The sequence below is a fragment of the Ursus maritimus genome, unplaced genomic scaffold, assembly GCF_017311325.1.
Source record: "Ursus maritimus isolate PB19 unplaced genomic scaffold, ASM1731132v1 scaffold_1, whole genome shotgun sequence".
Taxonomy (NCBI): domain Eukaryota; kingdom Metazoa; phylum Chordata; class Mammalia; order Carnivora; family Ursidae; genus Ursus; species Ursus maritimus.
In genome coordinates this window covers 90,515,984-90,540,257 of record NW_024423343.1, presented here as the reverse complement: position 1 = coordinate 90,540,257, position 24,274 = coordinate 90,515,984, and the positions used below count along the sequence as shown (strand labels likewise).

Below are 24,274 nucleotides of genomic sequence, written 5' to 3'. Positions count from 1 at the left end.
GTTACTGAACCTCTGAATGAAGTAGTTGGAGTAAAGTGGATAATTACCTCTTTTCTGTAGTAATTTATGCTTTTCAGTCATTCAGATCTTAGGCCCATTACATCTTGCCAAGCACTGTGTCTGCAGTCATTGTGTTAGATCCTTATGTCCACCTGAAGGCACGTGCCTGGTTTCTTGCCTCAGGTTGCAGAGTTAGTGGTGGGGCTGGGACAAGAATCTAGACTTGCTCTTCCCAGACCAGGGCCTAGTTTCTAGATGTAACATTAATCTTCGGTTCCCTTGGTTCATCTTAAGAATGGAGCATTCAAAGATATTTTGGTTGAATGAATGAATGAAAATAAATATTGGAAAGGCAGAGAGGAGGGGAATAAACTAGAAGAAAATAGACTGAAAAGGCCCCTCTCATTCTCTGGCTTTAGTCCCTCCCAGAGCCACCTCTCACCTTCTGGCTGGAGACAAGGGTGTGGCCCCGCAGCAGGGTCAGGGAAGCCGTTGCACCGGGCTATCGAGGCGAAGAACTTGGCTGATGCTTTTGGGATTCTTGGCAGAGAAGGGTCCGTGTAGTTCACAAAATGCAGACCAAACCGCTCTGCGAAGCCTGTGGCCCACTCAAAGTTGTCCATCACACTCCAAACCGTGTATCCTCGAAGGTCCACCTTATCTTGCACAGCTGCCCAAATGCAGAGGCTACAGTGTGAGCTTCCTTTGTTTTATTAAAGAGCCCATTCCGCCCAGCCTCCAGAAGCCGCGGCTGCCTGCAGCTCTCCCAGTCCCCGCTTGCAGGTGAAGGGTCCTCTGTGGATGGACTTAGAGCCATCAGCATTTTCCTAGAAAGGCTCAGTCCTGGATGGGAATCAGGAACATTCGTAGACTACATTAATCCTGCTGAGTCACCTGCAGTCCTGTCTCCACATGTTGGCATACCAGTCTTGGGGAGCGCCTTAGAGCGCTAATGCTTCTTCCAAAGGAGAATAAGTGCCCCTTGGAAAAGATTTTCACTGGACTAGGACTTTCTAACCGTTTCTTTCTGCTGCTGCAGCACTCACTCTTCCACTTAGCATTAGAGTCCCTTGTCCTAATCCCATCCCAGAGGGTTCTGCTGAGCTGAGGGTCTCAAATTTCCGCTTGAGGAACAAAAGACCCTACAGACAGCCCCCACAGCCTGCATCTCCTCCTCCTAGCTCCTGCCTTCAGCAGGCCGCTGCTGGTCAGGGACATCAGACATCAGGAATGATCCCGCAGAGCAGATGACTCTGGCCAGGAATTCAGGTCTCACTCTATCATCAGGCAACTGGGGTTGTTTGCTGAACTTACATCTAGGAAGGAAAAGACTCAGAGTGCAGCCTCAAAAGCTTAAACCCAACAGAAGTGAGAAGCCACCTCTTTCTCATGGTGGGGTCTCGTGGATACAGTATTCCCCTAACTGGAGACATTAGCAGGCGTTTCTGGTGGTGAAAGGTGCACATGGAGTAAGGGATGGGCCTGTCCTACCTTTCAGGGCTTCGTTGATGTAACTGCGGAGGTAGTAGATCCTGAGGGTGTCATTGAGGTCCGTTTCTCCCCGTTGGGACACTCCATTCTCTGTTATATAAATTGGGGGGTTGTTGTACTCCTCCTTCAACCAGTTCAGTATCTTCCTGAAGCCAAATGGTGTCATCTTCAGCCAGAAGGAACCAGAGTCGGGCCAAGAGCGATCTGCGATGGAGGCAACTCCCCTACAGGTGCAAACACCAGAGATTAGGTCTTAATTTGTAAATCCCTAGAGGCCCTTTGCACAAAACACAAAGCAGGATTTATCCTAGGAAAAGCCTTAGGTTTAGTCTAGACTTGACAGTCATGACTAACCGCAAAGAGTCAGGTTGCCTCACATTCTCTTTTCATTAGTTCTAGTTGTGCTGCTCAATGCTGGGGTAGCTGTGACAGGCCACCTGAGCTCTCTCTGTGCACCTCTACAGATGAATGGCTTTACTCATGGACTGATCCCTCCAAAGGCTGTGAAAGGCTCTGGGATTCCCTGATCACAGTCTCCAGTAGGATCTGAGTGCTGTGTCAGGAGAGAACGGGCTTCCCTGCGTCAACAACATCTAGTCAACACCAGAGGTGTGGCCACAGGCACCAGTGGTTGGGGCCCCCATTTGTGTGAGGACAGGGAGCAGATAGGCTGGGACCTGCTTTAAGAGCCCAAGATCCTGCTTCTCTCCAGCGATAGACCAGGGGAGGGCAACAGCTTGTGCCAGAGAAGCACCTCCTGGGGGAAGCACAGAAACTTGAACGTCTCCAGAATCATCTTTTTTTTTTTTTTTTAATTTTGCTTAACTTACAGAATTGGTTTCTAGAGTAATATTCAGTGATTTGTCACTTACATAAAACACCCAGTGCTCATCACCACAATTGCCCTCCTTAATACCCATCACTCATGCAGCCCATCCCCACCCACCTCCCCTCCACCAACCCTCAGTTTGTTCTCGATCGTTAAGAGTCTCCTGTGGTTGGTTTCTCTCTCCTTTCTTTTTCTCCCCTTCCCGTATGTTCATCTGTTTTCCTTCTTAAATTTCCCATATGAGTGAGATCATATGGTATTTATCTTTCTCTGCAGAGTCATACATTTCAAATAAGAACCAATTATTTAGATCTTAATGTCCAAATCCTTCAGAAAAAAAAAAGTCTTACCAGTAACTGAATTTTTCTTGCTCAGCTGAAGTGGACCCAGAATATTTTATAAGTTTCAACATAGTTCACAGGGAGACAATGCAAGGAACCATGAGGCAGCAAGACTCCAGTGGGTGCTTGGATAGGGACCGGCGGGGGGGGCAGGGTGTTCTCAGTCCCCTCAGCGAGTCCAACTCTGGGGGTTGCAGAAATGCAGTTGGGGGGGGGGTAGGTGTTTAAAAGGACCTCGATTCACAGCTGATGTGGAAACATGCTTGTTATAAAAGGAACAAGACAGTGTATATCTATCTATATGTCTCTCTATATATCAATATCATTGTGGTTTTGGTAATACATTTTTATGTATAAATACATACCACATAAACTATACTTATAGTTTATATCATGTATGTACTTACATGTTATATTTATGAAGAGAAGGAGAGTAGTATACCTCCTACACATATGCATACACTTCTGGAATGACACCCATAAGAATTTCCTATTCTTGCTTTCTGATGTTTCCACCGTAAGTATATTTGTATAATGCAAAAATAATAGTTTGACATTTACCCCAAAAAGGGGAAAAAAAAACACAACGAAACCCTTACTGTTATTTTGACTGAAATACATCTGATAAGTGAAACAAATTTGACAAAAGAAGAAAACCAAGGGAAGAAAAATACATGAAGTCTTGAACATGTTTGACAAGAACTCCAATCTTGTCTGTCTCAATGAGAAGCACCTTAGAAATCCTAGCAGGTATTACTAGCGGACTGACAGAGGTTTGACTAGGTATCTCAGGAGTGGACTCATCCTCAAATGCCAGGATATATGGTATCAGGAGACAGCTCTCTGAGGCTGTGCAGTAAGAGCTGGGCAAAGGGCACCTTGCTGTCTTCTCCAAAGATTGTTCCACATGCCCTGTTGGCCGACTTACCTGTCTGCATCAAAGGAAGAGATCCAAGAGGCATAGTCAAGGTTGTAGGCCAGGACGGTGGTGTAGTGATTAAACCCAAAAAAGTCATAGGTGCCATTGATCCTCCTCTTCTCACTCTCCGTGAACTCTGGGAGCCTGGGTGGAAGGAGCCATAAGTGTGGGGCTTGAGCATTATGCTTTGGGAAGAGAATGTCCTGGGGCAGGGTTGGGGGAGCTCTCTAAACTATAGGCCTAGTGGGGGCAGGCGGGGTGCTGTCCAGAAGCAAGCAGAGATCCTTCCAGCTGCTGCTGAAAGCACCCGAGGCTCCTCCCACCAGACCAAAAACCTCACTTCCCTTTTTTGTAACAAGACCCTCTGTCTTCCTGTTGGCCAGTTCAAACTCCAAGTGACTTTTAGAAACCTCTTCAGGGCCATACACATGGACATTATGTACACACAGGTATATTTTTATTTACTTCAATAATTAACATGCATCTTCTAATACTTAACCACCTATGATAGATTCTGAAATCAAGAACAGGTCAGAGATACATCCCTTGAGACTAATCCTTCATGGTCACAAGGTTTTAATATAATTTCTATTTCCATAATCTGCCCTTCTAAGGTACTCTGTTTCTGTTGTGATTTGTTTAGGCATGCCTCTTTTCTCCAAAGTCCATCCTTATTAGTAGGGGAAATATTTTTTAAAAATTCATTGAACTTTTGAGATTTGGACTTTATGCTCACATGATTTTACTACGCTTTTTTTTAAACCTCTGGTGGAGCATTTTCCACATGTACCCTAGGTGAGGCTTTTCTACAGAACATGGCTGACATGCACTTGGGGGCAGCACTTACAGGTTCCACAACCGAATCTGATCTCGTGTGTCCTGACAGGGAACCCCTGGGGCTGCTAGTTTAGGATTGCTTAGAGATGACCCTGCTTAGGCACCTGACACTTCCATCTTGACTGAGATTTTTGCTGCCATTAACCTGGTGGATCAAAACCTTCCCCCACTGGGGTTTCTGAAATGCTGGGAGAAAACTAAAGCCCAAACCCCTCACACCTCTCACCCTCCTGCCCAGAAGCTAGCAGTGGCTCATTAGGGCCTCTGCCCTGTGGCCTTTCCCCCCACCCCCAGCCACTCGGCCAGTTCCCCCAACTCTCAATTGCAGGTACCCACTCATTCCCAGCAGGCCAGCGCTCACGCCCTTCCCCTCAGTTGGAATGCCCTCTGCTCTCCCACACGCTATGCATTGTCAAGACCCAGCTTAAGTGATGTCCCACCTTGTCCATGAAGTCTGGTTCTACTCAGCCCTCCCTCATCTCATCTTCTGAATTTTCTTTGTATGGAGAAATTAGGGAAGAGAACTATAGTGGTGAAGTTACTCTCTTCCCAGCTGGCGTGTCGGCAGCTTGAGGAGCCAGGCTTGGAAGCCTCTCCTTACATGGATCTTACTGGACCTGGCCCTGACCTGGGCACACAGTAGGTGCTCAGCCGAGTTGTGTCGATGGACTAGAGTGCCAGCATGCTTGTTTGAGACCAGAGTTAGCAGATCCGACCTTGAGGCACAGCCCGCTCAGTGGGACTTGCCCCAGCCTGGGCAGGAGTGCGTTGTAAGGATGGGGACTGGATTCTTGAACCTGCACAGCTGGGCTACATAAGGGAAAGGCTCCACTGGCTATGTTAGGAATTCATACCTTTGGAATTCCTTTTATCCTCCCTGCTCATGGTCACATGAGTTCCCTTGGAGCTTGTGGGTATATTCCCTTAAGGCCAGGTCACTCTGTCCCCTTCTGCGCACCACAGCTCTAATCCTAGTCAGATGACTCTTCAACTCAGAGTGGGGGCCCTGGAGTCAGCTTGGTTTCAAATCCCAACTCTCACTTCAGTAGCTGGGTAATCTTGCCATAATCTTTGTGCCTCAGTTTATTCTTCCTTAAATACGACTAAGAATGCCAATAGAAGATGGATAAATGCCAAGTGTCCATGTTGCTATTACTCCCTTGACAGAAAGAGGAGTGGACCAAAAGTAGGACTGCTTTGGTGCAACCATCGCCCCCTACTGGCCAAATGACAAAACGCACGTGCCTGGCAGTTCCCCACTGCTACTCACATTCACTCATAAGGTGGTGGTGATATATTAACTAGGATGAGCTGGGGAATTCGTCCTTGCGTGAGGTGGTGGATTGCTAAGAAGACAAATTTCCTGGCGGTCCTACAGAATAATAACCACGTCTACGTTTTGTCAAATACACAGCAAGGCCCTGTCCTCAGCTGAGAGCTTCACATGTGCAATCATGTTCAGTCTTCCCAGCCAGCAGGGAACCTCAGAGATACATACAGTAATTTGCCTAAGACAGGCCTCTGACTGTCTCTGACCCCAACGGCCATGCTGTCACCACTGAGCTGTCCACCAGGAGCCTCAGTTTGGCATCACGGATCAGACTTCCTCCTGACCTTTCCCTGGCTGAGCGCGTGGGCACCAGGACTTACCGAGACTTGCTGAGGCCCGCAGCCAAGCTCCGGTCACGGATCCGTGTCTTCATCACCTCGTTATAATCACCATTCTTGAAAATAGGATGTGCAAACCAGCCTCCCATAAACTGCAGGTGGGGTGGGGGTGACAGCCTGGGCATTAACGGGGTCACACTAGGAGACAGCAGCTCTCCTGCTCACAAGTCACTGACCTCAGAACCCACCCTCTCCTCCCACCCCCACCCCCACACCCCCGGGCTTAAACTTGCATCTCCTCTGCAGCTGTTCGCATGTTCCAGCTTAAATGCCCACAGGTCTTCCCACCTGCTAGTCTCCTTGCGGGCAGGGCCGCATTCTCAACCCCTGCAGCTCAAAAGGAATGAACTGCACTGAGCACTGCCTCAGAACCCAGTAGATGCTGCCTGGCTGCCCTTGGCAGGGTCCCGCAGAAGACCAGGAGAGACTAGAAGCCTCCAGGCTGTGGATTTCCTCTTACCCCAGAGTAGGCCCTTCCCCATCATCCTGCCTAAGGATCAACCAGAACTCTGGGGAGGGCTGAGTTGCAAGGCTTTCCTGGCTACCCAAGGCCAAGAGTTCCCTGGGGAACTTTTCAACCTATTTTCTTTAATGGGGTCTAGACAATCCTTACCCTTAAGGAGGATATGTAGCACCCAAATATGATGATGCTGGGGTCCTGAGAGGCTCCTTCGGTCTCTCCCCATCGCCCCCTCACTTGCTGGCTGATGCCTTAAATGTGGGGTGAGGGCAGCTTCCATTCTCAAAGAGGAGGCTTTGGAACACACGCTGGCAAAAGAGGCCTTGTGCACTCGAGGTAACAAAGTGTTTCCGCGGAAGCTGATTTGGGGTATGTGTGTATCCTGATCCTGGGCCACAGTATCAGAGTTCATCAGGCGGCTCAATCTAATGACATCAGAGCTTAACATTTCCTGAGGTTTGGGGTTTTGATTTCTGGAAAATTATTGCTCTACTTTACTAGTTCTGTGAGTCTAAAATGAGACTTGCGTTCCAAGACTTTTTCCTCAACTGGCTAATAAATGGGAAAATTAAGCTCTTATTTGCATTCATTAATTTGACTGCTGTTACCAAGTTCTCTTGTGAAAAGTCTGAAACGAAGACCCATGTTGTCCCCTCAGAATGCTGTTCTCTTCAGGCTCCTCCACAGAGCCAAAAGTGGGGGCCAGTGCGGAGAGAGACCCTTGCCTTTCTTTTCTGATGCTGAAACATGGGAGAAGGTGCTTTCTAACCCCATCAGAGACACTAGCAAGAGCCAGGGGATTTATTTATTTTAGAGAAAGCGTGAGCATGGGGAGGGACAGAAGGAGAGGGGGAGAATCTTAAGCAGACTGTGACTGTGCTGAGCAAAGAACCCCATACGGGGCTTGATCTCACGACCCTGAGATTATGACCTGAGCCAAAATCAAGAATCAGACTTGAATGTTCAACCGCCTGAGCCAGCCAGGTGCCCAATGACTACTTTCTAGTAGCAAAATTCCATAACCAAAGGTGCATGTCCTTATGTTAAACTCACAGAATTGGAAAATTATGGGCACTAATGAATTTCACATAATCCAAAGGCCCCCAACTCAAGGAATTCTTAGGCCGAATAAATAAAATTAGATGGTGACACCTACAGGTGAAGTGTGACATTGCAGCCCAGCTCTATTAGCTATTGTAGTCAAACCAGAGATTGAAGAGATGGAATTTCTCTTAGCTTCAAGCCAGTGTTGCATGTAGCAAGCACTACATGTACAAATCATTTTTAAGACTTAAAAGAAAACTCAACCCCAAAGACCTTTGATCACAGCAAACCTATGATATAGATAGGTCGCCTCTGCTTCATAGATGAGATAACCAAGTTACAAAAATGTTTAGGTGATTTTTTCCAAGCTCACAAAACCAGGTAATAGCAAAACAGGGCCTTGAACCTAAATCTTTGTTTTGCAATCTAATTCCATTTCCATTAGCTCATGACAGGAGGGAAAGAAAGGCAAGAGTATTAACAATGACCAGAGGGAAAACAGACCTGAACGTATCTCCTGGCTGCCTCCACATCCTCCTGGTTGGAGGGGTCTCTGGGCTCAGCCCAGTCGCTGCTGATGGTGATGGAAATCACGCCACCTTGACTGGCGCGGTACACGTCGTTGTACAGATGCCAGGCCTCAGCGTGAGCCTTTATTAGGTTGTGGCCAACGATGTAGGGGGCAGTGCCGGGCCTAAAGGAGATTCCTAGAAACACACGCATGGATGTCAATGAAGAATGAACATGGCCAAGAACATCACTCTCTCCCTACAGATGGCTTCTGTGTTTGGGAGAAAGAGTGTAGATTTTGGTGTTAAGAGGAAGCGAATTCAAATCCTGGCTTGTTTCTAGCTGGCTGTGTAACTTTGGGTAATTCAGTCTTTCAGGTTCCTCCCTGGCAAAGTGAGCGATAAGAAAGTTCTTGTCAGAAGGCGATGAGAGCGTGTATAGGAAGCACCTAGCAGCACTGTGTCTGATGAGAACGCTGGTTTCTTTAAGCTTCTCCCAAAAAGTGGCTCCTATATCTCAGGCTAGGTACCCAGCAGAGTATATGCCTTGGGAGCTGACATCCTGGCACTGTCTGGGGACCTACAGTGGAAGTAAGGGTTGGAGAATTCAGCTAATGGAAGCAGCTGACAGATTCCATGAGAGCAAACATCGTGAGAAAGGCCACCTCTCATGTGTTGCAGCAAATTGAAGGAATGGTAAACCAAAGCACCAACCAAGGACCAATGGGAGATAAATGTGGTAACGATTTGTGGCTCTTTCCAGCTTTTACACGTGATCCCAAGAACTCATGTGAACACAAATTCACTCTCTTAGGCTCAGAACTAGAGAAAAAGTGAATTGGATGGTTCTAAAGGCACAAGGACAGGTCCATAATCCCTTATGCAAGACCCTTAGTGTCTATGTGGTCTAGAAGTACAAGGTTTTTGTGTCTTAGAAAAGTACTAAGTGGCAGACAACGTATTTACACAGCACCCCAGCAGTACCCAGGAGAGCGCTCCATAATCAAGGACCTAAACGCATCTGCAGCAGGAATGTCCATACTAAGTGAGATCATGTCCATAAGCAGCCTCGTATTGGTTCAAGTCCGGATGAGCTCAGGTCGGCCAAATCAATTTTGCAAACTTCGGTTTTAAAGTTGCAGAAAACACACTGTGGACCTGTACAGTCTGATGGCTTGTCCTTTCCTACATCCATTGGTCCCTGCCCCTGATCTCAGGCAGCTTTCTGAGGCAGGGCAAAAAAAGCACAAAGAAATGAAGCCATTTGGAGGTGCTGAGCTGTAAAATCCATGTTTAGCAGAAAGTGGTGTCAGAAGGGAACCCGCTGTGTGTCAGGCAGCCTTGAACAAGAGGCAGAGATTCTGAGGCAGCGCCACAGAGCTTTCTTGGCCTCCTCTTCCAGGGCCACCTGAATTTCAAGTCTTGGTGGGGCTCAGAATGTCATGCTCCAAAGAGCTGATGAGTTAAGCCTGGGACCCTTACCTGGAGCTGATGTCCCGTAGCCATAGCCCTGGTTGGCGATGACGAAGGGCTCGTTCAGGGTGATCCAAAACTTCACCTTGTCCCCTAGCCTCTGGAAGAGCACATCTGCATACTCTTTAAACCGCTGCACGATGGTCTCATTCTCCCAGCCTCCAACATCCTGGAGTGCCTGGGGCAGATCCCAGTGGTAAATGGTCACCTGTGGAGAAAGCAAGACCAGCAGCTGCATCCGTCTACTTTCAAGGGAAATCACTGCTGCTGCGCGCACCAGCACAAATGCTACCAAAGCTGAGAAGGGATGAGAAGACAGGACTGCTCAAAGGTTCTCTGGTGGATGGGGAGGGCAGCCGTGCTGAAGTGTGAGACAGTCAACACCTGGATCTGAGAAGGCTGGGTTTGAGTCCCGGCTCCACTGCCTGCCAGCTGTGTGAGACCCTGGCTCAGGCACTAAGACCTGCGTGTCATGGAATCGTTGTGGGGCCTAAGTGACGTGGCAGAGCCCATGAGAAGTGGCAGACACCCTGGCAGCTCTTCAGGGTTGCCCTGGTTGTGGTCAGGAATCCGAAACGCTACGCTTCAGAAACTGCCTGTGCAGACTGTGCCGAGCGTCTGAGGCTCTGAGGCTCCGGGAGAGTAGACAAGGGACACACCAAGAACTCCGTCCAACGTGTCTAGAGGTTCTTCCTGTGCAGCTGGGAACCCTTTGCTGGAGGCGGCCCCCCTGGCCATGTCCATGAGGCCTTGGTTGTCTCCTGGCCTTCCCCTTGATGGCCTCACACACCCCATCTTGGCTAAGCCGGGCCTCCACCGTCCTCAGTCTGCACGGGGCTAACCGTCTTCAGCCCAGACACAGTCTCTCCCTTGGCATGGCATGCCCTTCCCCTGCCCACGTATCCATGCAGATCCTCCTCTCTATTCAAGACCCACGCCGCGCTGAAGCTTTCCCTGCCCTCGCGCTTATCCTTTCCGCTCTGGCTCAGTGCCCTCAAGGGCTGTACCGTCCTTGGCCCTGAGCTGCGTGCTCTCGGATGTTGTTTGGAATTGTGTGTGATGAAGTTCATTGTGCACTCAGACCCTGGGGTCCTGCAGGGCAGCCACCTGGCCGTGTTCTCTCTCTGCACTCGTGGTGGTAAGTGCTGCATGGCTGGTTAGCTCTGGACTTGGTATCAGTAGGAGGAAAAAGTCCAGAAGCACTTTGTTGTAACCATGGGGATTACAGTCTGGCTGCAGTATGTAATCTCAGCCAGTTCAGCAGGGGAAAAGCAGAGCTTCCTAGAAGATGCCCTCCACAGCTTTCTCACACGTGCCCAGGGGAAGAGGAAAAGTGTCCCTTAGGCTCCCACGTAAAATTTTAAAATTTTGGTGAGAGCCAAATAAGCTCACAAGTGAGCTTCTGTTTTATCATTCATAACTCCTCACTGAAAACACATGCCCTCTTGCCCCGGGGGTTCTGCTTCTAGGACCACAGCCTACAGATGAATTTACACCAGGCGAAATTATGTGGGTCTGTGATGACTCACTGCACTAGTGGTGAAAATGGCAAAAGACTGGAAACATCACAGGGAAGAGGGTTGGTAAATAGGAAAGTAACTCGAGAGGTAAAGTACAAACAGAATTCCACCTAACTTTAAAAAAAAAAAAGAATCAACAAGGAGACTAGATATGGATATGGAAATATGGGGCAGAAATACTGTTAAATAAAGCAAGTACCAAACTGCATGTATGTGACCCTTATGAGAAAAGGGGAGAAAGGAACATTTACAGATGTACACATCTCTGGGCAAAAGAAAGACGTGAGAACCTAGCAAACGACTGCCTTCTTTAAGCAAGAGAACTGGATGGCTGGGGGTCAGAGATCGGAGGAAATCTTCACTGCGGACTCTCACACTTTTAAAATTCTGCACCCTATGAATTTATTGGCAGTTCAAAAAAACAGCATTTTGTTTATGGAATAAAGAGCTCCCTGGCCCAGCTGGCTCCCGCATGTGGACTTGACCAGAGCCTGGCTGGGGCCCGACCTCACCTGGGGCTTGATGTTGGCAGCCAGCAGCGCGTCAATGAGCCGCACGTAGTAGCTGAGGCCCGCTTCATTGATGTGCTTGGTGGTGCCGTCCGGGAGGACGCGAGACCAGGCGACAGAGAAGCGATAGTGGGACACGCCCAGGTTCTGCAGGGCGACCACGTCCTCGGCAATCTTGTGGTAACTGTCACAGGCCACATCTCCGGTGTCATCATTCCCAACCCTCAGTGGTGTGTGAGAAAACGTGTCCCAAATGCTGAGTCCTTTGCCGTCTGCTCTCCATGCACCTTCAATCTCAAGGTGACAAGACATGGCCTAGTTAAGTTCTGCAGTCAAGCCCCCACAAGTTCCTTTCTGTCAATGGGGTGTCGCGAGTCAGGACACAAGTCAGCGTCACCTCCTCTGGGAAACTTCTCTGGCCACCCTCTGATTTCCGAGCTCCCCCAGCCTTCTGTACACACTGTCCATCCCGGCACTGTCACACTGCCTCACGCAGTTATGGGAGTGCTGACAGACTGCCCTACGCGCTGGGTTTTTCGTCTTGCTGTCCCAGCGCTTCACACAGCGGGGTCTGGTGTATGGCCGGTTCTCACTAGAAGCCTGAATGAACAATTCCACATGCCTCCAAACCCAGCCATGATCAAACAACCACCAGCGATGCCAGCTGCGGAGGCAGAATTTCTAATCAGGACCCGTCTCATGGCTTCTGTGCTTCCTTTCTCTCTTCCCACCTACCTTACAGGAAAATGACCATAAGCCACTGGGCAAATGCCTACTTACAGACTCAGGTAATGGGACAGGTACAAGTTCTGTAACTTGCTTTTTTTTTTTTTAAGATATATTTATTTTGGAGACAGAGCAAGCATGCATGAGCTGGGGTGGGGGGCAGGGGCACAAAGAGAGAGAAAGAGAGAATCCCAAGCAGACTCTCTGCCAAGCAAGGAGCCCGATGCAGGGCTCGAGCCCACAACCCTGAGATCATGACCTGAGCCAAAATCAAGAGTCGGATGCTTAACTGACTGAGCCCCCACCCCCGTGCCCCTACTTTAAAGCACGTAGCACATATGCTGTGATATTGCGTGACTGGACACTGCTCAGGTAGTGCTGGTATCCCAACCAAGAACACACACCCAGGCCTGGCCTGCACAGCCCCCATGCGAGGGGCGGGGCCAGGGCCAGCAGGCACGCACGGGCACAGGACATGGCCTTGGTGGCTGGAAGATTAGTTAATGCAGGAGGGTGGAAAAAATAAGTGACAACGTTGAGGCTCTTAGGAGCTAGATTTTTCACCATCAGAGAAAGGAGATAAAAATACGGGCAATGGGGAGGGGGGTGGGGGGATGGGCTATCCCGGTGATGGGTATTAAGGAGGACACATATTGCATGAAGCACTGGGTGTTATACGCAAACAATGACTCATGGAACACTACATCAAGAACTAATGATGTACTGTATGGTGACTAACATAAATTTAAAAAAATAAAAAAAATAATAAAATTTAAAAAAAAATACGGGAGATGGGAAGGCTGGCGTTAAGCCTGTGGAGTTGAATTGGAATTAGAGGTATCAGTGTGAACTCACTGTTTTTCAATCTACATAGACATGGGGTGGAGGTAGAAATACATACAGGTGCGCGCGCGCGTGTGTGCGTGTGTGTGTGTGCACACGCGTGTGTGTCCTGGCTCTATCTACTGCAAGAGCTGAGGAATGCTGACACCCAGTGGTGGTGAGAACACCCAGCACCTAGACCTCGGGTTCTAAATGCCCCTATCTGGTTAAAGAGTCCAGGGCTCATTAGAGAAACGGATGGTTACAAGGCTGGGGAAGAAAAGGCCCAAGATGAGCCTGGAGCATCTTGCACCAGGAAGAACTAAGGAAGTGCTCCAAGAACGATGGGCCATGTGAAAAGGACATAGGATCTGGCTAAAAGGACCTCCCTGCAGTAAAATGTTTGAAAATATGAACATCTAAAAACATAATACTAGCAAAAGTATAACTCCTTGAATAAAATGGGACTCCATGAGGCCATACTGCTGATGCATAGTTATATACTATGAGTAAATAGGAGAAAAGTCAAAGCTTGACCTTCTGCTGAATGCCACCTAACAAATACAAGAGCAATGAAAAAGTGAGAAAATCACTGTCGGCTATCACTGTGATAACCGATTCAGGCAAAAATTATTAACAGTTGCTAGACTGGGTAAAATTTGATGAGGAACAGGTTACTTACAGGGTCTCCAAGTAGCTCCCCACAAAATACTTATTATTTTTAACTACAAAATACTTACCAATTTTATGGTAGAGAAGCCTGGCAAACACCTCATTCAAGTGATAAAATCGTTTCATATACATACAATATCTATGTACACACACACACACACACACACACAGAAAATAAGGCAAATGGTAAAATTTTAACAGTTGAGGAATATGGGAAAAGGGTATATAGCAGTCGTCTACTATTTTTACAACTTTTCTCTATGTTCAAAAAGATTTCCAAATCAAAAGTTTTAAAAAGAATGCACGATCGGGGTGTCGGGGTGGTGCAGTCGGTTGAGCATCTGACTCCTGGTTTCGGCTCAGGTCATCATCTCAGGGTCAATGAGATCGAGCCCTGCGTTGCGCTCTCTGCTCAGTGCTAAGTCTGCTTAAGATGGTTTCTCTCCCTTTGCATCTACCCCTCTCCCTCAAACCCTCTCGCCATGCGTGCACTCTCTCTCTCTCATTCTCTCTCAAATAAATACATCAATCTGTAAGAAAAAAAAGAATGCACAAAAAAAGAATGCACAATCAGTTGGTATCTAATCAGGAAGCCTGCACTATAAGCACTTCTCATCAATTCTTGACTTGTACGTGACACTTTGCTAATTAGATGATTTAATGTCACAAATGGCAGGAATTGTGCCTGCCGGCTACCTGGTGAATAGAAATGGGTGCCTGCTGATGCCAATTAATCATTCAAGATGTGAGTTGGCTAAAAGCTTTTTAAGACACTCCTTTCCCTTGCATGGACAGGGCTTAAGAATCCTATAGGGTCTGCAGCCTGTGCCCTAGAATAAATTCCTTTTTTTTTTTTTAAGATTTTATATATTTGACAGAGACAAAATGAGAGAAGGAACACAAGCAGGGGGAGTGGGAGAGGGAGAAGCAGACTTCCCTCTGAGCAGGGAGCCCGATGTGAGGCTCGATCCCAGGACCCTGGGATCATGACCTGAGCCAAAGGCAGACGCTTAACAACTAAGCCACCCAGGCACCCCTAGAATAAATTCCTAATCCTTCCTGTGTCCAGCTATAAACCTGTGGGATAGCGGTTCTCCCCCAGGGGCTATTTTGTCCCTGAAGAGACACTTCGCAATGTCCGGAAACATCTTTAGTTGTCACAAGTTGGGTAGGAGTGTGCTGACGTCCGGCGGTACAGACCAGGGACGCTGCTAAACATCCAGCAGGGCAGAGGCCCCTCAACGAGACTCATCCATGCAAGTGTGCAGCAGGCCGAACTGGGGAGACCCTGGACAGTGGGTTCTCTTGCCCTGAAGTAAGAGTAACAGAACATCATCTCTGAAATCTTGGCATTTCCTCAAATGCTTCTTTCACGCAAGGTGTTGGCCAGAGCACCTAAGAGGACCAAGAACTGGGGTTTCCTCCAGTCCACAGAACAGGATACATGAGCAGTTTTTGTGTCTGTACAGGTACTTAATCATGTCTGGACATGGCAGAATTTAGCCTGAGACCTCGCTGTAACCTAGTAGTGCGGTCATCAGGGAGTAGCTAACCACCCCCTCCCTTAAAAACATTTTCAGCAGCTCTGATTGTCTAGAAAACAGCCGAGGGCTAAGCAGACCCAGGGTCAGGTCAGCTCACAGCACTGACCCTGCCCAGGTCCCACAGGGAGCACACTGAGCCCCCACTCCTGCCTCAAAATCAATGGAGGCAGGAGATGTAAAGCAGGGACTCCCCACTAACTGCCTGGGCAAGTCACTCTTTGCTTTCTATCTTTCATTTTTCTGGGGAAAAGCAAAACCCTTCTGTTTTCTTTATCAGTGAGCTTCATTTGGCACAAATAAGCTAACACTAGGATGTGGTCAGGACATCAAAACAAGCCCAGGCCCCTGTGACTGCCGTTCTGAGCCAACTGCCTGCTCGGAAGAGACGGGGTGAGAAACAGACACGTTCTAGCAGAGAAGCTTCCTGTCGGCATGTTTCTGCCTAGTGTTTGTGTCCAGGTTCACCTGCTCCGTTTTGCCCGCCAACACCTGTCTCAGCACAGCTCTTAGAAGCCAAGCTGGTCTGCCTGAATTCGGGGATGTGAAGAAGCTGGGCTGTCCAGGGAAAGGACCTCCATGACTCCAAGCATGGCACCTGTACTTTCCTCCCACAGGTCTGTGAAAACCCCCTGCTCTTACCTGCACCTCCCGGCACCAAGCGCACAGCCTGGCACATAGTAGGTACGCAACAAATGTTGCTGAAAGGCCCTGGACTTCTCACCTGATACGCAGCGGAAGCCGCACTCCAGATGAAGCCCTCGGGAAAATGTCCATAGAGAAACTCGTCTTCCCTGGGCAGTGGCATGCCGTTGTTGGTGATGACCTCTGTGTAGTACCTGGCGGAGGCTCTTGCTGTGCGAGGCCTGTTTGTGTTATTGAAATCGACGTGGTACAGTCCAAACTTGACTGTGTAGCCATTCAGCCACTCAAAATTGTCCATCAGAGACCATGCAGAATACCCTCGAAGGTCTACACCATCAAGTCTGTAGGCTGGGAACATTCCAAAGGGAGCAGAGAGGAGCTTTACACCAGGAGGGTGAGGTCCCCAAGAAGCCCAGCCAAGACTGGCACCTCATTCAAGACAGTAGTCCTAAACCAATACCTTCTGCACACAAGTAATGTATGCCCAAACCAATACCTTCTGCACACAAGTAATGTATGCCCAGAGAGACACATCGCCTTGTCTTTTTTGCCAGCCCTGATGCCCTCACAGCAATAATTAATGACTGACCCCGGCAAAATCAAATTCTTTTGTTGGGGTAGAGGCACATGCCTCAAATCAAGGGTCTCAGCCCACTTTAGAAGTTAAACATACAAACGAGAATTAGAGAAGAGTTTCTTGTTCTGGGGTGCATGGAATTCACCAGAATATAAGCTCCATGTTATCTTTTCGTTCACTGCACATAGAATAGCACTTGTCACATAGTAGTTGCTCAGTAAGGAATGGACGGACCCATGAAAATACTCTGTATGTGTGGGTAGATGACCATAGCTTTTTTTCAGATTTCTAAAGGGATGTGTAACCCCAGATAGGAAAAGAATTATGGAGTTAGGACCTAAGAGAGACCTGTTGATGGTTTGTAATTCACTCTGCCAAACCATTTCAGGGACATGACATATGGATGCTGGAAGATTCTGTAAGGGGGACATGAATGCTCACATACCTTTCAAGGCTTCATTGATGTAGGTTTTATGGTAAAATATCCTATCGGTATCTTCCACTTGCGGATTTGTCAGCCCCACTCCATTTTCAGTGATGTAAATGGGGATGTCACCGTACTCTTCCTTGATCCAGCTGAGCAGTCTTCGTGTCCCCCAGGGCACAGCTCTGTTCAGTGCTGTGGAAGGCCACGAAGGGTCCTCCTCCTCGGTCGTCTCCCAGTCATCTTCATAGGAGGGCGGGTTTAACCTGGGTGTTCTGTGCTGCACTATTCTGGAGTAGTAGGTGTTGAGGCAGAACACGTCAGCTGTAGCCCGGATGTACCTCTTCTCTTCCTCGGTGAAGCTTGGCAGGCGGGAGGTGGCTAAGTGTTGCAGTTCACTCCTATTCCCCACTTTCCACTTCATGGCATCGGGATAGTCTCCATTTCGGAAAATGGGGTGGGCAAACCAGCCCAGTGAGAACTGCAGCATACGGTCAGCTGCCTCCACGTCCCTCGGGATCTCTGGTGACTTGGGCTCTGCCCAGTGTGCACTGAGGCTCAAAGAGATGACCCCCTTCTGTTCCTGCCTGTATTTCTCATCATAAGTGTGATAGACTCTGGCATGAGCTTTGAGAATTGCATGGCCAATCCTGTAAGGTCCCCAGCCCGGGTCCTTCACCAGTGGAGGAAACTCCCCTGAGCCATAACCTAACCATGCCTGGTATGTGGGCTCATTAAAGGTCATCCAGAACTTAACTCTGTCCCCAAAGGTCTGGAAACAAAAGTCCGCATAGCTGTTAAACAACTCAATCAAGGAAGGATTTTCCCAGCCTCCAATATCCTGGAGGGCCTGGGGCAGGTCCCAGTGGAACAGCGTCACCATGGGTGAGATGTTGCTTGCCACCAAGCCATTGATCAGCCTGTTGTAATAATCAACACCGTGTCTATTGATAGAACTGTTTCTCCCCGTTGGGAAAATCCGAGACCAGGAGAAAGAGAAGCGATAGGCCTTCACCTTCAAAGCTCGAAGCATATTCAGATCGGCATCCAATCGGTTATAGCTGTCACAGGCAATGTCTCCAGTGGCACCGTCTTTCACATTGCTCCCTGGTGTGTGGGTGAAGTTATCCCAGATGCTGGGGCCTTTGCCATCAGCATCCCAAGCTCCTTCAATCTGATAGGCTGATGAAGACACGCCCCACAGAAAGTCATCCCGGAAAGTGCCATGGTAGAACAAATCTCTTTCAAACTTGGGTTGGTTGGAGAACTTTTCCCAAACGACTTTAGCTTTGGAGGGCACGTCAGATGGAAAAGTGAAGGCTCTCATTTTAGGGGGAAAGTCTGCCGTACTGGGTGGTGGCAGTCTCTTCACCACCTTGGGAAGGAAACCATTCTTTTCAATGATGCTGGTGAAAAAGTAGGCAGACTTCCTGGGAGTCCTTGGCTTGCTGCTGTCATTGAAGCTGACGTGATGCAGCCCAAACCTCTGGCTGTAACCAGAGGGGCCTTCGAAGCCATCCATGAGGGCACGAGCAATGTAAGATCGAACGTCCACAGAGTCCTCCTTGATAGCTATGGAGAAAAACAAAACTCAGGATTGTTTTTAAGTCACTCTTCCTGATGTTGCTATTTAAAGGTTTTCCTTTTGATGTGCACATTTTGGAGGGGACTTGGATCACCCCCAAAATGCTAACCCTTTTTCCTTAGAGTGAATAAAAGAAAAAATCCATAAGGCCCTACGCATCATCAGGCCGCATCTATGGTCATAAATCTTAGTCCAGAGGAGCACCACTGCCTTAAAATGAATACGCGAATGTGTCCCGTCTGCTATTATCGGGGCTCCTTGATTTTTTATAGAATGCATAAATACTTAAAATGTACTTTCGTTTTTCCTTATGCTTGGTAATACTGACGTAAAATGATCACACATCGTATCTTAAAAAAGAGAAATAAAGCCTACAGTTAGGTATTCCCTGGTACAGTGGTTTGAATAGTGGTCCCCAAAAAGATATGCTCAATTCTCAATTTCCCATACCAGTGAATGTAACCTTGTTTGGCAAAAGGGTCTTTGTAGATGTAATTAAGTTAGGGATCTTAAGACGAGATCATGCGCATTAACTGGGTGAGTCAGAAATCCAGACAAGGATCCTTAAAAGAGAAACAGACAAGATCCACATGCAGCTGGAGGCAGACAGCGGCGTGATACAACCGCTAGCCAGGGAAGGCCTGGAGCCACCAGACGCTGGAAGAGGTAAGGAAGGAGTCTACTTTGGAGACTTTGGAGGGAGAGTGGCCCCACTGACATCTCCATTTTGGACTTCTGGCCTCCAGAACTACGAGAAAATTTTTTAAAAAAGAAAAAAAGTCTAGTGAGTCAACCAAAGACCAGCATCAGAGTAAAGCAATGGCTTTGGGCTCAAACTGGGAGCCAGCAAAATATTAAGCCCTATTTTTATCAGATTACACAGCCTCTTAACAGATGCTAAATGTATAAGAGGCAGGTAATTCATATATTTTGTATAGTTCATTTAATCATTCAATAAATAATTTAGTAAGGACCTACATTGTCCCAGGCTGTAATAGGCTCTGGAAACAAAGACGAATAGAAGCCTCATAGGTTTGTGGGTATTGCTGAGACAGAGATAGATAGAAAGCCCTGTGGTTTCACTCACTGGCTGTTTGGACACAGCACGTAATCTCTCTAAGCTTCAGTTTTCACAATTGTTCCGTGAGGATAATATCTGCCCCTACTGCGCCTGGGTGGCTCAATCAGTTAAGCGTCTGCCTTCGGCTCAGGTCATGATCCCAGGGTCCTGGGATGCAGCCCCGTGTTAGGCTCCTTGCTGATCAGGGAGTCTGCTTCTCCCTCTCCCTCTGCCCCTCCTCGCTCCCCGGCTTGTGCATGTGCTCTCTCAAATAAAATCTTTTTAAAAAAAAAATCTGCTCCTATTTCCTGCACAAGACTGTTTCAAAGATCACTTGAGATAATATCTTAAAGGGATTCCAGGATTGTGAAGATTACAGAATTGTAACCCTGATGCTAAGAGTACAAGGAAAGTATAAGAGGGTGTTTGGCCTCAGGTACAGGGAACGTGTGTCTCCATTCCTTACTGCAGCGCCTAGGGCAGGTATTACTTATCAACTCTTTCACTGAATCTAGACCAGGCCTTGAAATCTTCTCAACATAGCCCCCTAGGCAGGTGACTAACCACTTATCAATCGATTAGCACTGACATATGAGTTGAAAACTATTTGCCATTCCTTTTTACTTGGAATAAAAAGGCTTATGGGAAAAAGACAGTCTCTTCAACAAATGGCATTGGGAAAGTTGGACAGCTACTTGTAGAAGAATGAATCTGGACCAGTTTCCTACACCATACACAAAAATAAACTCAAATGTATTAAAGACCTAAATGTGAGACCTGAAACCATAACCCTAGAGGGGAGAGAGCACAGGCAGTAATTTCTCTGACATAGACCATATTGACATCTTTCTTGATATGTGTCCTGAGGCAAGGAAAACAAAACCAAAAATAAAGTATTGGGACTACACCAAAATAAAAAGCTTCTGCACAGCAAAGGAAACCATCAACAAAACTAACAGACAACCCATGGAACAGGAAAAGATGTTTGAAAATGACATATCCAATAAAGGGTTTGTATTCAAAATATATAAAGAACTGATACAACCCAACACCCAAAAACTAAATAATCCAATCAAAAAATGGGCAGAAGAGACAAGCAGACATTTCTTGGTCCAAAGAAGACATACAGATGGCCAACAGACACATGAAAAGATGTTCAACATAACTCATCATCAGGGAAATGTAATTCAAAGCTACAGTGAAATATCACTTCAGATCTGTCAGAGTGGCTAAAATAAAAAACACACGGAACAGCAAGTGTTGGTGAGGATGTGGAGAAAAAGGAACTCTTATGCACTGTTGGGGGGAATGTAAATTACTACAGCCACTGTGGAAAACAGTACAGAGGTTCCTCAAAAAATTAAAAATACAATTACCCTATGATCCAGTAATTCTACTACTGGGTATTTATTCAAAGAATATAAAAACACTAATTCAAAAAGACATATGCACCCTGTTCACTGCAGCATTATTTACAACAGCCAAATTATGTAAGCAGCCCAAGTGTCTATCAAAAGATGAGTGGATAAAATAGATGTGGTATTTAAAAATACAATGCAATATTAACCAACCATAAAAAAGAATGAAATCTTACCAATTGCAGCAACATCTATGGATGTAGAGGGTATAATGTCAAGTGAAATAAGCCAATCAGATAAATACAAATACCATATGATTTCACTCATATGTGGAATTTAAGAAACAAAACAAATAAAGAATACAAGAGACAAACCAAGACTCTTAACCATAGAGAACTGATGGTTACCAAAGGGGAAGGGGAAGTAATGGTTGAAATAGGTGAAGGAGAGTATGAGTACATTTATCATCATGAGCACTAAGTAACATACAGAAATGTCAGATCACTATATTGTATACGTAAAACCAGTATAACACTGTATGTTAACTATATTGGAATTAAAATTTTAAAAAATTTAAAAGATATATGAAACTGTGTTAGACAAGAATGATTTTGTAGATATGAATTAATTGGATCAAAGTGAATGGTGTGCAATGTAGATGTTATAGCTGGTTAAAGGAGATGGAGATTAATGTGGCCAGAACAATGAGGGAAGGTTTAATGGGTTGGAGTCCCATCTTACAATGCCACTGTCATCCTATATTGTAATTTTCTGTGTTCCTCTGGGAGTGGAGTGTCCTATGGGAAAAGATTTCTGAGCATCCTATGGGAAAAGATTGTATTTGTTCAATATTTAACCTCTACAGTCTTTTTTTTTTTTTTAAGATTTTATTTATTTATTCGACACAGAGAGAGAGACAGCCAGTGAGAGAGGGAACACAAGCAGGGGGAGTGGGAGAGGAAGAAGCAGGCTCCCAGCGGAGGAGCCTGATGTGGGGCTCGATCCCATAACGCTGGGATCACGCCCTGAGCCAAAGGCAGATGCTTAACTGCTGTGCCACCCAGGCGCCCCTAACCCCTACAGTCTTGTGCAATGTGTGGCACATAATAGGCACTGAATACACTTTTGTTAAATGAATGCATTAAGAGATCATGAGTCTTGACCAGTGGATAAGACTCAGATGGGCAGAATGTAGAAGGAGACATTATAGGGAATAAGAATATAGGAGCAAAGACTTGAGGCTTCTGGGAGAGACAGGAGGGTAACGTGAAGGATTCATGCTATTACTACTACTACTACTTTTTGACTTCATTTTCTTGGGAGAGTGTTTTTGTCTCATTAAACAAAACTCCGAAGACTTGGAGAAGTACCACCCACCTTCCGGTCACCAGCATATCCACCATTCTTACCCTTGAGCACCTCGTTGATATATTTATTGAAGTAGTCTACTCTCAAGGAATCCTCAAAGAGATCTTCGGTCTCCCCTATGGGCATGCCATTCCCAGCCAGGTAGATCGGAACTTTTCCTTTTGTATATTCCAAATATACAAACCGCAACAGTCTCCTTATACCCCAGGGCACCACATAAATCCAAGGGGATGAGGTCTGGGGCCATGCAGGGTCCACGTGTTGGGAGAAGCCTCCTATGGTATCATAGCTGGGGATGCAGGAATCTTGTTGGGCCTTGCTGATGAGGCGGGAGGTATAATGAGACAGACCCAGAAAATCAGCGGAGCCTTTCAGGAGCTGCTTCTCTGCCTCGGTGAACTCAGGGAGTTGGGCCACAGGACTGGGGCACTGTTGGTTCATCTGTTGGATCTGGGCCTTCAGGGCAGCAGGGTAGTCTCCATCCACAAAGATGGGGTGTGCAAACCAGCCCAGCATGAAATGCAAGAAGCGTTCAGAGGCTCTGAGGTCCTCAGGACTCTCTGGGGACAGAGGTTCTGCCCAGTCTGAGTTCAACACAATGCCCACGCGTCCCTGCTGCCGTGGACGATAGTGGCTATTATAGTGGTGCCAAACTCTGGCATGAGCCTTGAGGACCAAGTGAGCCACCTTGTGAGGAAGAAAGAAGGAAATACAGTGCTTAATAACAACCAATAGCAAAGCCAACAACCATAAGCCAACAGCAAGTCTACAACATCAACAAGTTAGCACCAATGTCATTGTTACCAATGTTAATAACAACACTAACACTGAAAATGTCCACATCAGTAACAAGAGTAACGTAAACAACGTCAGCAAGTCATCAACAAGTTAATGCCAATGTCAACAAGTCAACAATATCAATAAGAAGTTAAGACGGATGCTAATAATGTCAATAAACCAATGACATGGACAATGTTGACATCGACAACGCCATCAGCACCAGTGCCAGCAACATCGACAATGCAGACAACAGAGTCAGTAAGTCAATGACAATGTCAACAAGTCACCACCACCGCTGACAGGTCAATAGCAGCAGTACCAACAGCCATACTTCATAGTAAACATTGTTAGTGAAGTCTCTCACGAATTTCTTACAACAACCTTATATGGCAAGTATAATTATCTTTACTACTGTACGGATGAGGGGAACAAGATCCAGAGAGGTGTAGAACGCAGGAAGTCTGACTCTAGGCCCGTATTGTCCCACGTGATGCTATTTCGCCTTTGTCCTCAATAATCCTTATTGACTAATTCATCAACAATGAATTTGGTGGGATCATTTTAGTTGACATATGAGGGATGGGACAATTCTAACGAACCTGTCCTCCTTTCTACTTAATGAACTCTAGGAAGAAAACCAATGACCAGGAATCTCTTTGTAGACTTAACTCCAGGTCTTACAAAAGTCAACAGCTTCCTTTGGCAGAGCACCATGGGAACATGGGCAAAAGCAGGGTGCCTGGAGTATAACAAACCTAGATTTAAATCTTGACCTTGTCACTAACTCGCTCAGGGAACTCAAACAATCTTCTCACTCAGTCTCCTTGTCTGCAAGAAGCAGTAAGTAGGGATCATTTAGCAGGACTAAATAAGGTCGTATATACAAAGCACCAAGCAGAAACCCGGAGTGCAGGAGGGGGCCTGCTGCTGCCTAGCTTCCTTTCCTTTTTTTTTTTTTTTTATCATCTGAAAGTGATGACACTTATTTTTGAAAATTTTCCTATCAAAATATGCCCTAGAAGTGAAATTCCTCACCGCTTCTCATATTCCAAATGTTAGTCCTTAACTGGGTCCTAACCTCCAGTAGCAACCTGTGCTCTTTTCCAAAAGGCAGGT

At 46.9% G+C, this 24,274-nt stretch overlaps 1 protein-coding gene across 1 annotated transcript in view; it reads right to left on the bottom strand.

Moving 5' to 3' along the window:
* LCT (lactase) overlaps positions 1–24,274 on the bottom strand; it is a 53,686-nt gene that overhangs the window by 4,908 nt on the left and 24,504 nt on the right. Inside the window, exons 9-18 of the mRNA XM_040636831.1 lie at positions 22,420–23,065; positions 17,029–18,579; positions 16,086–16,354; positions 11,604–11,894; positions 9,581–9,779; positions 8,094–8,296; positions 6,068–6,177; positions 3,590–3,724; positions 1,492–1,715; positions 443–670 (exon numbers count right to left, since the gene is read on the bottom strand). Of these exons, the coding sequence (XP_040492765.1) occupies positions 443–670; positions 1,492–1,715; positions 3,590–3,724; positions 6,068–6,177; positions 8,094–8,296; positions 9,581–9,779; positions 11,604–11,894; positions 16,086–16,354; positions 17,029–18,579; positions 22,420–23,065 (3,856 nt within the window). The remainder of the gene's footprint in view (positions 1–442; positions 671–1,491; positions 1,716–3,589; positions 3,725–6,067; positions 6,178–8,093; positions 8,297–9,580; positions 9,780–11,603; positions 11,895–16,085; positions 16,355–17,028; positions 18,580–22,419; positions 23,066–24,274) is intronic.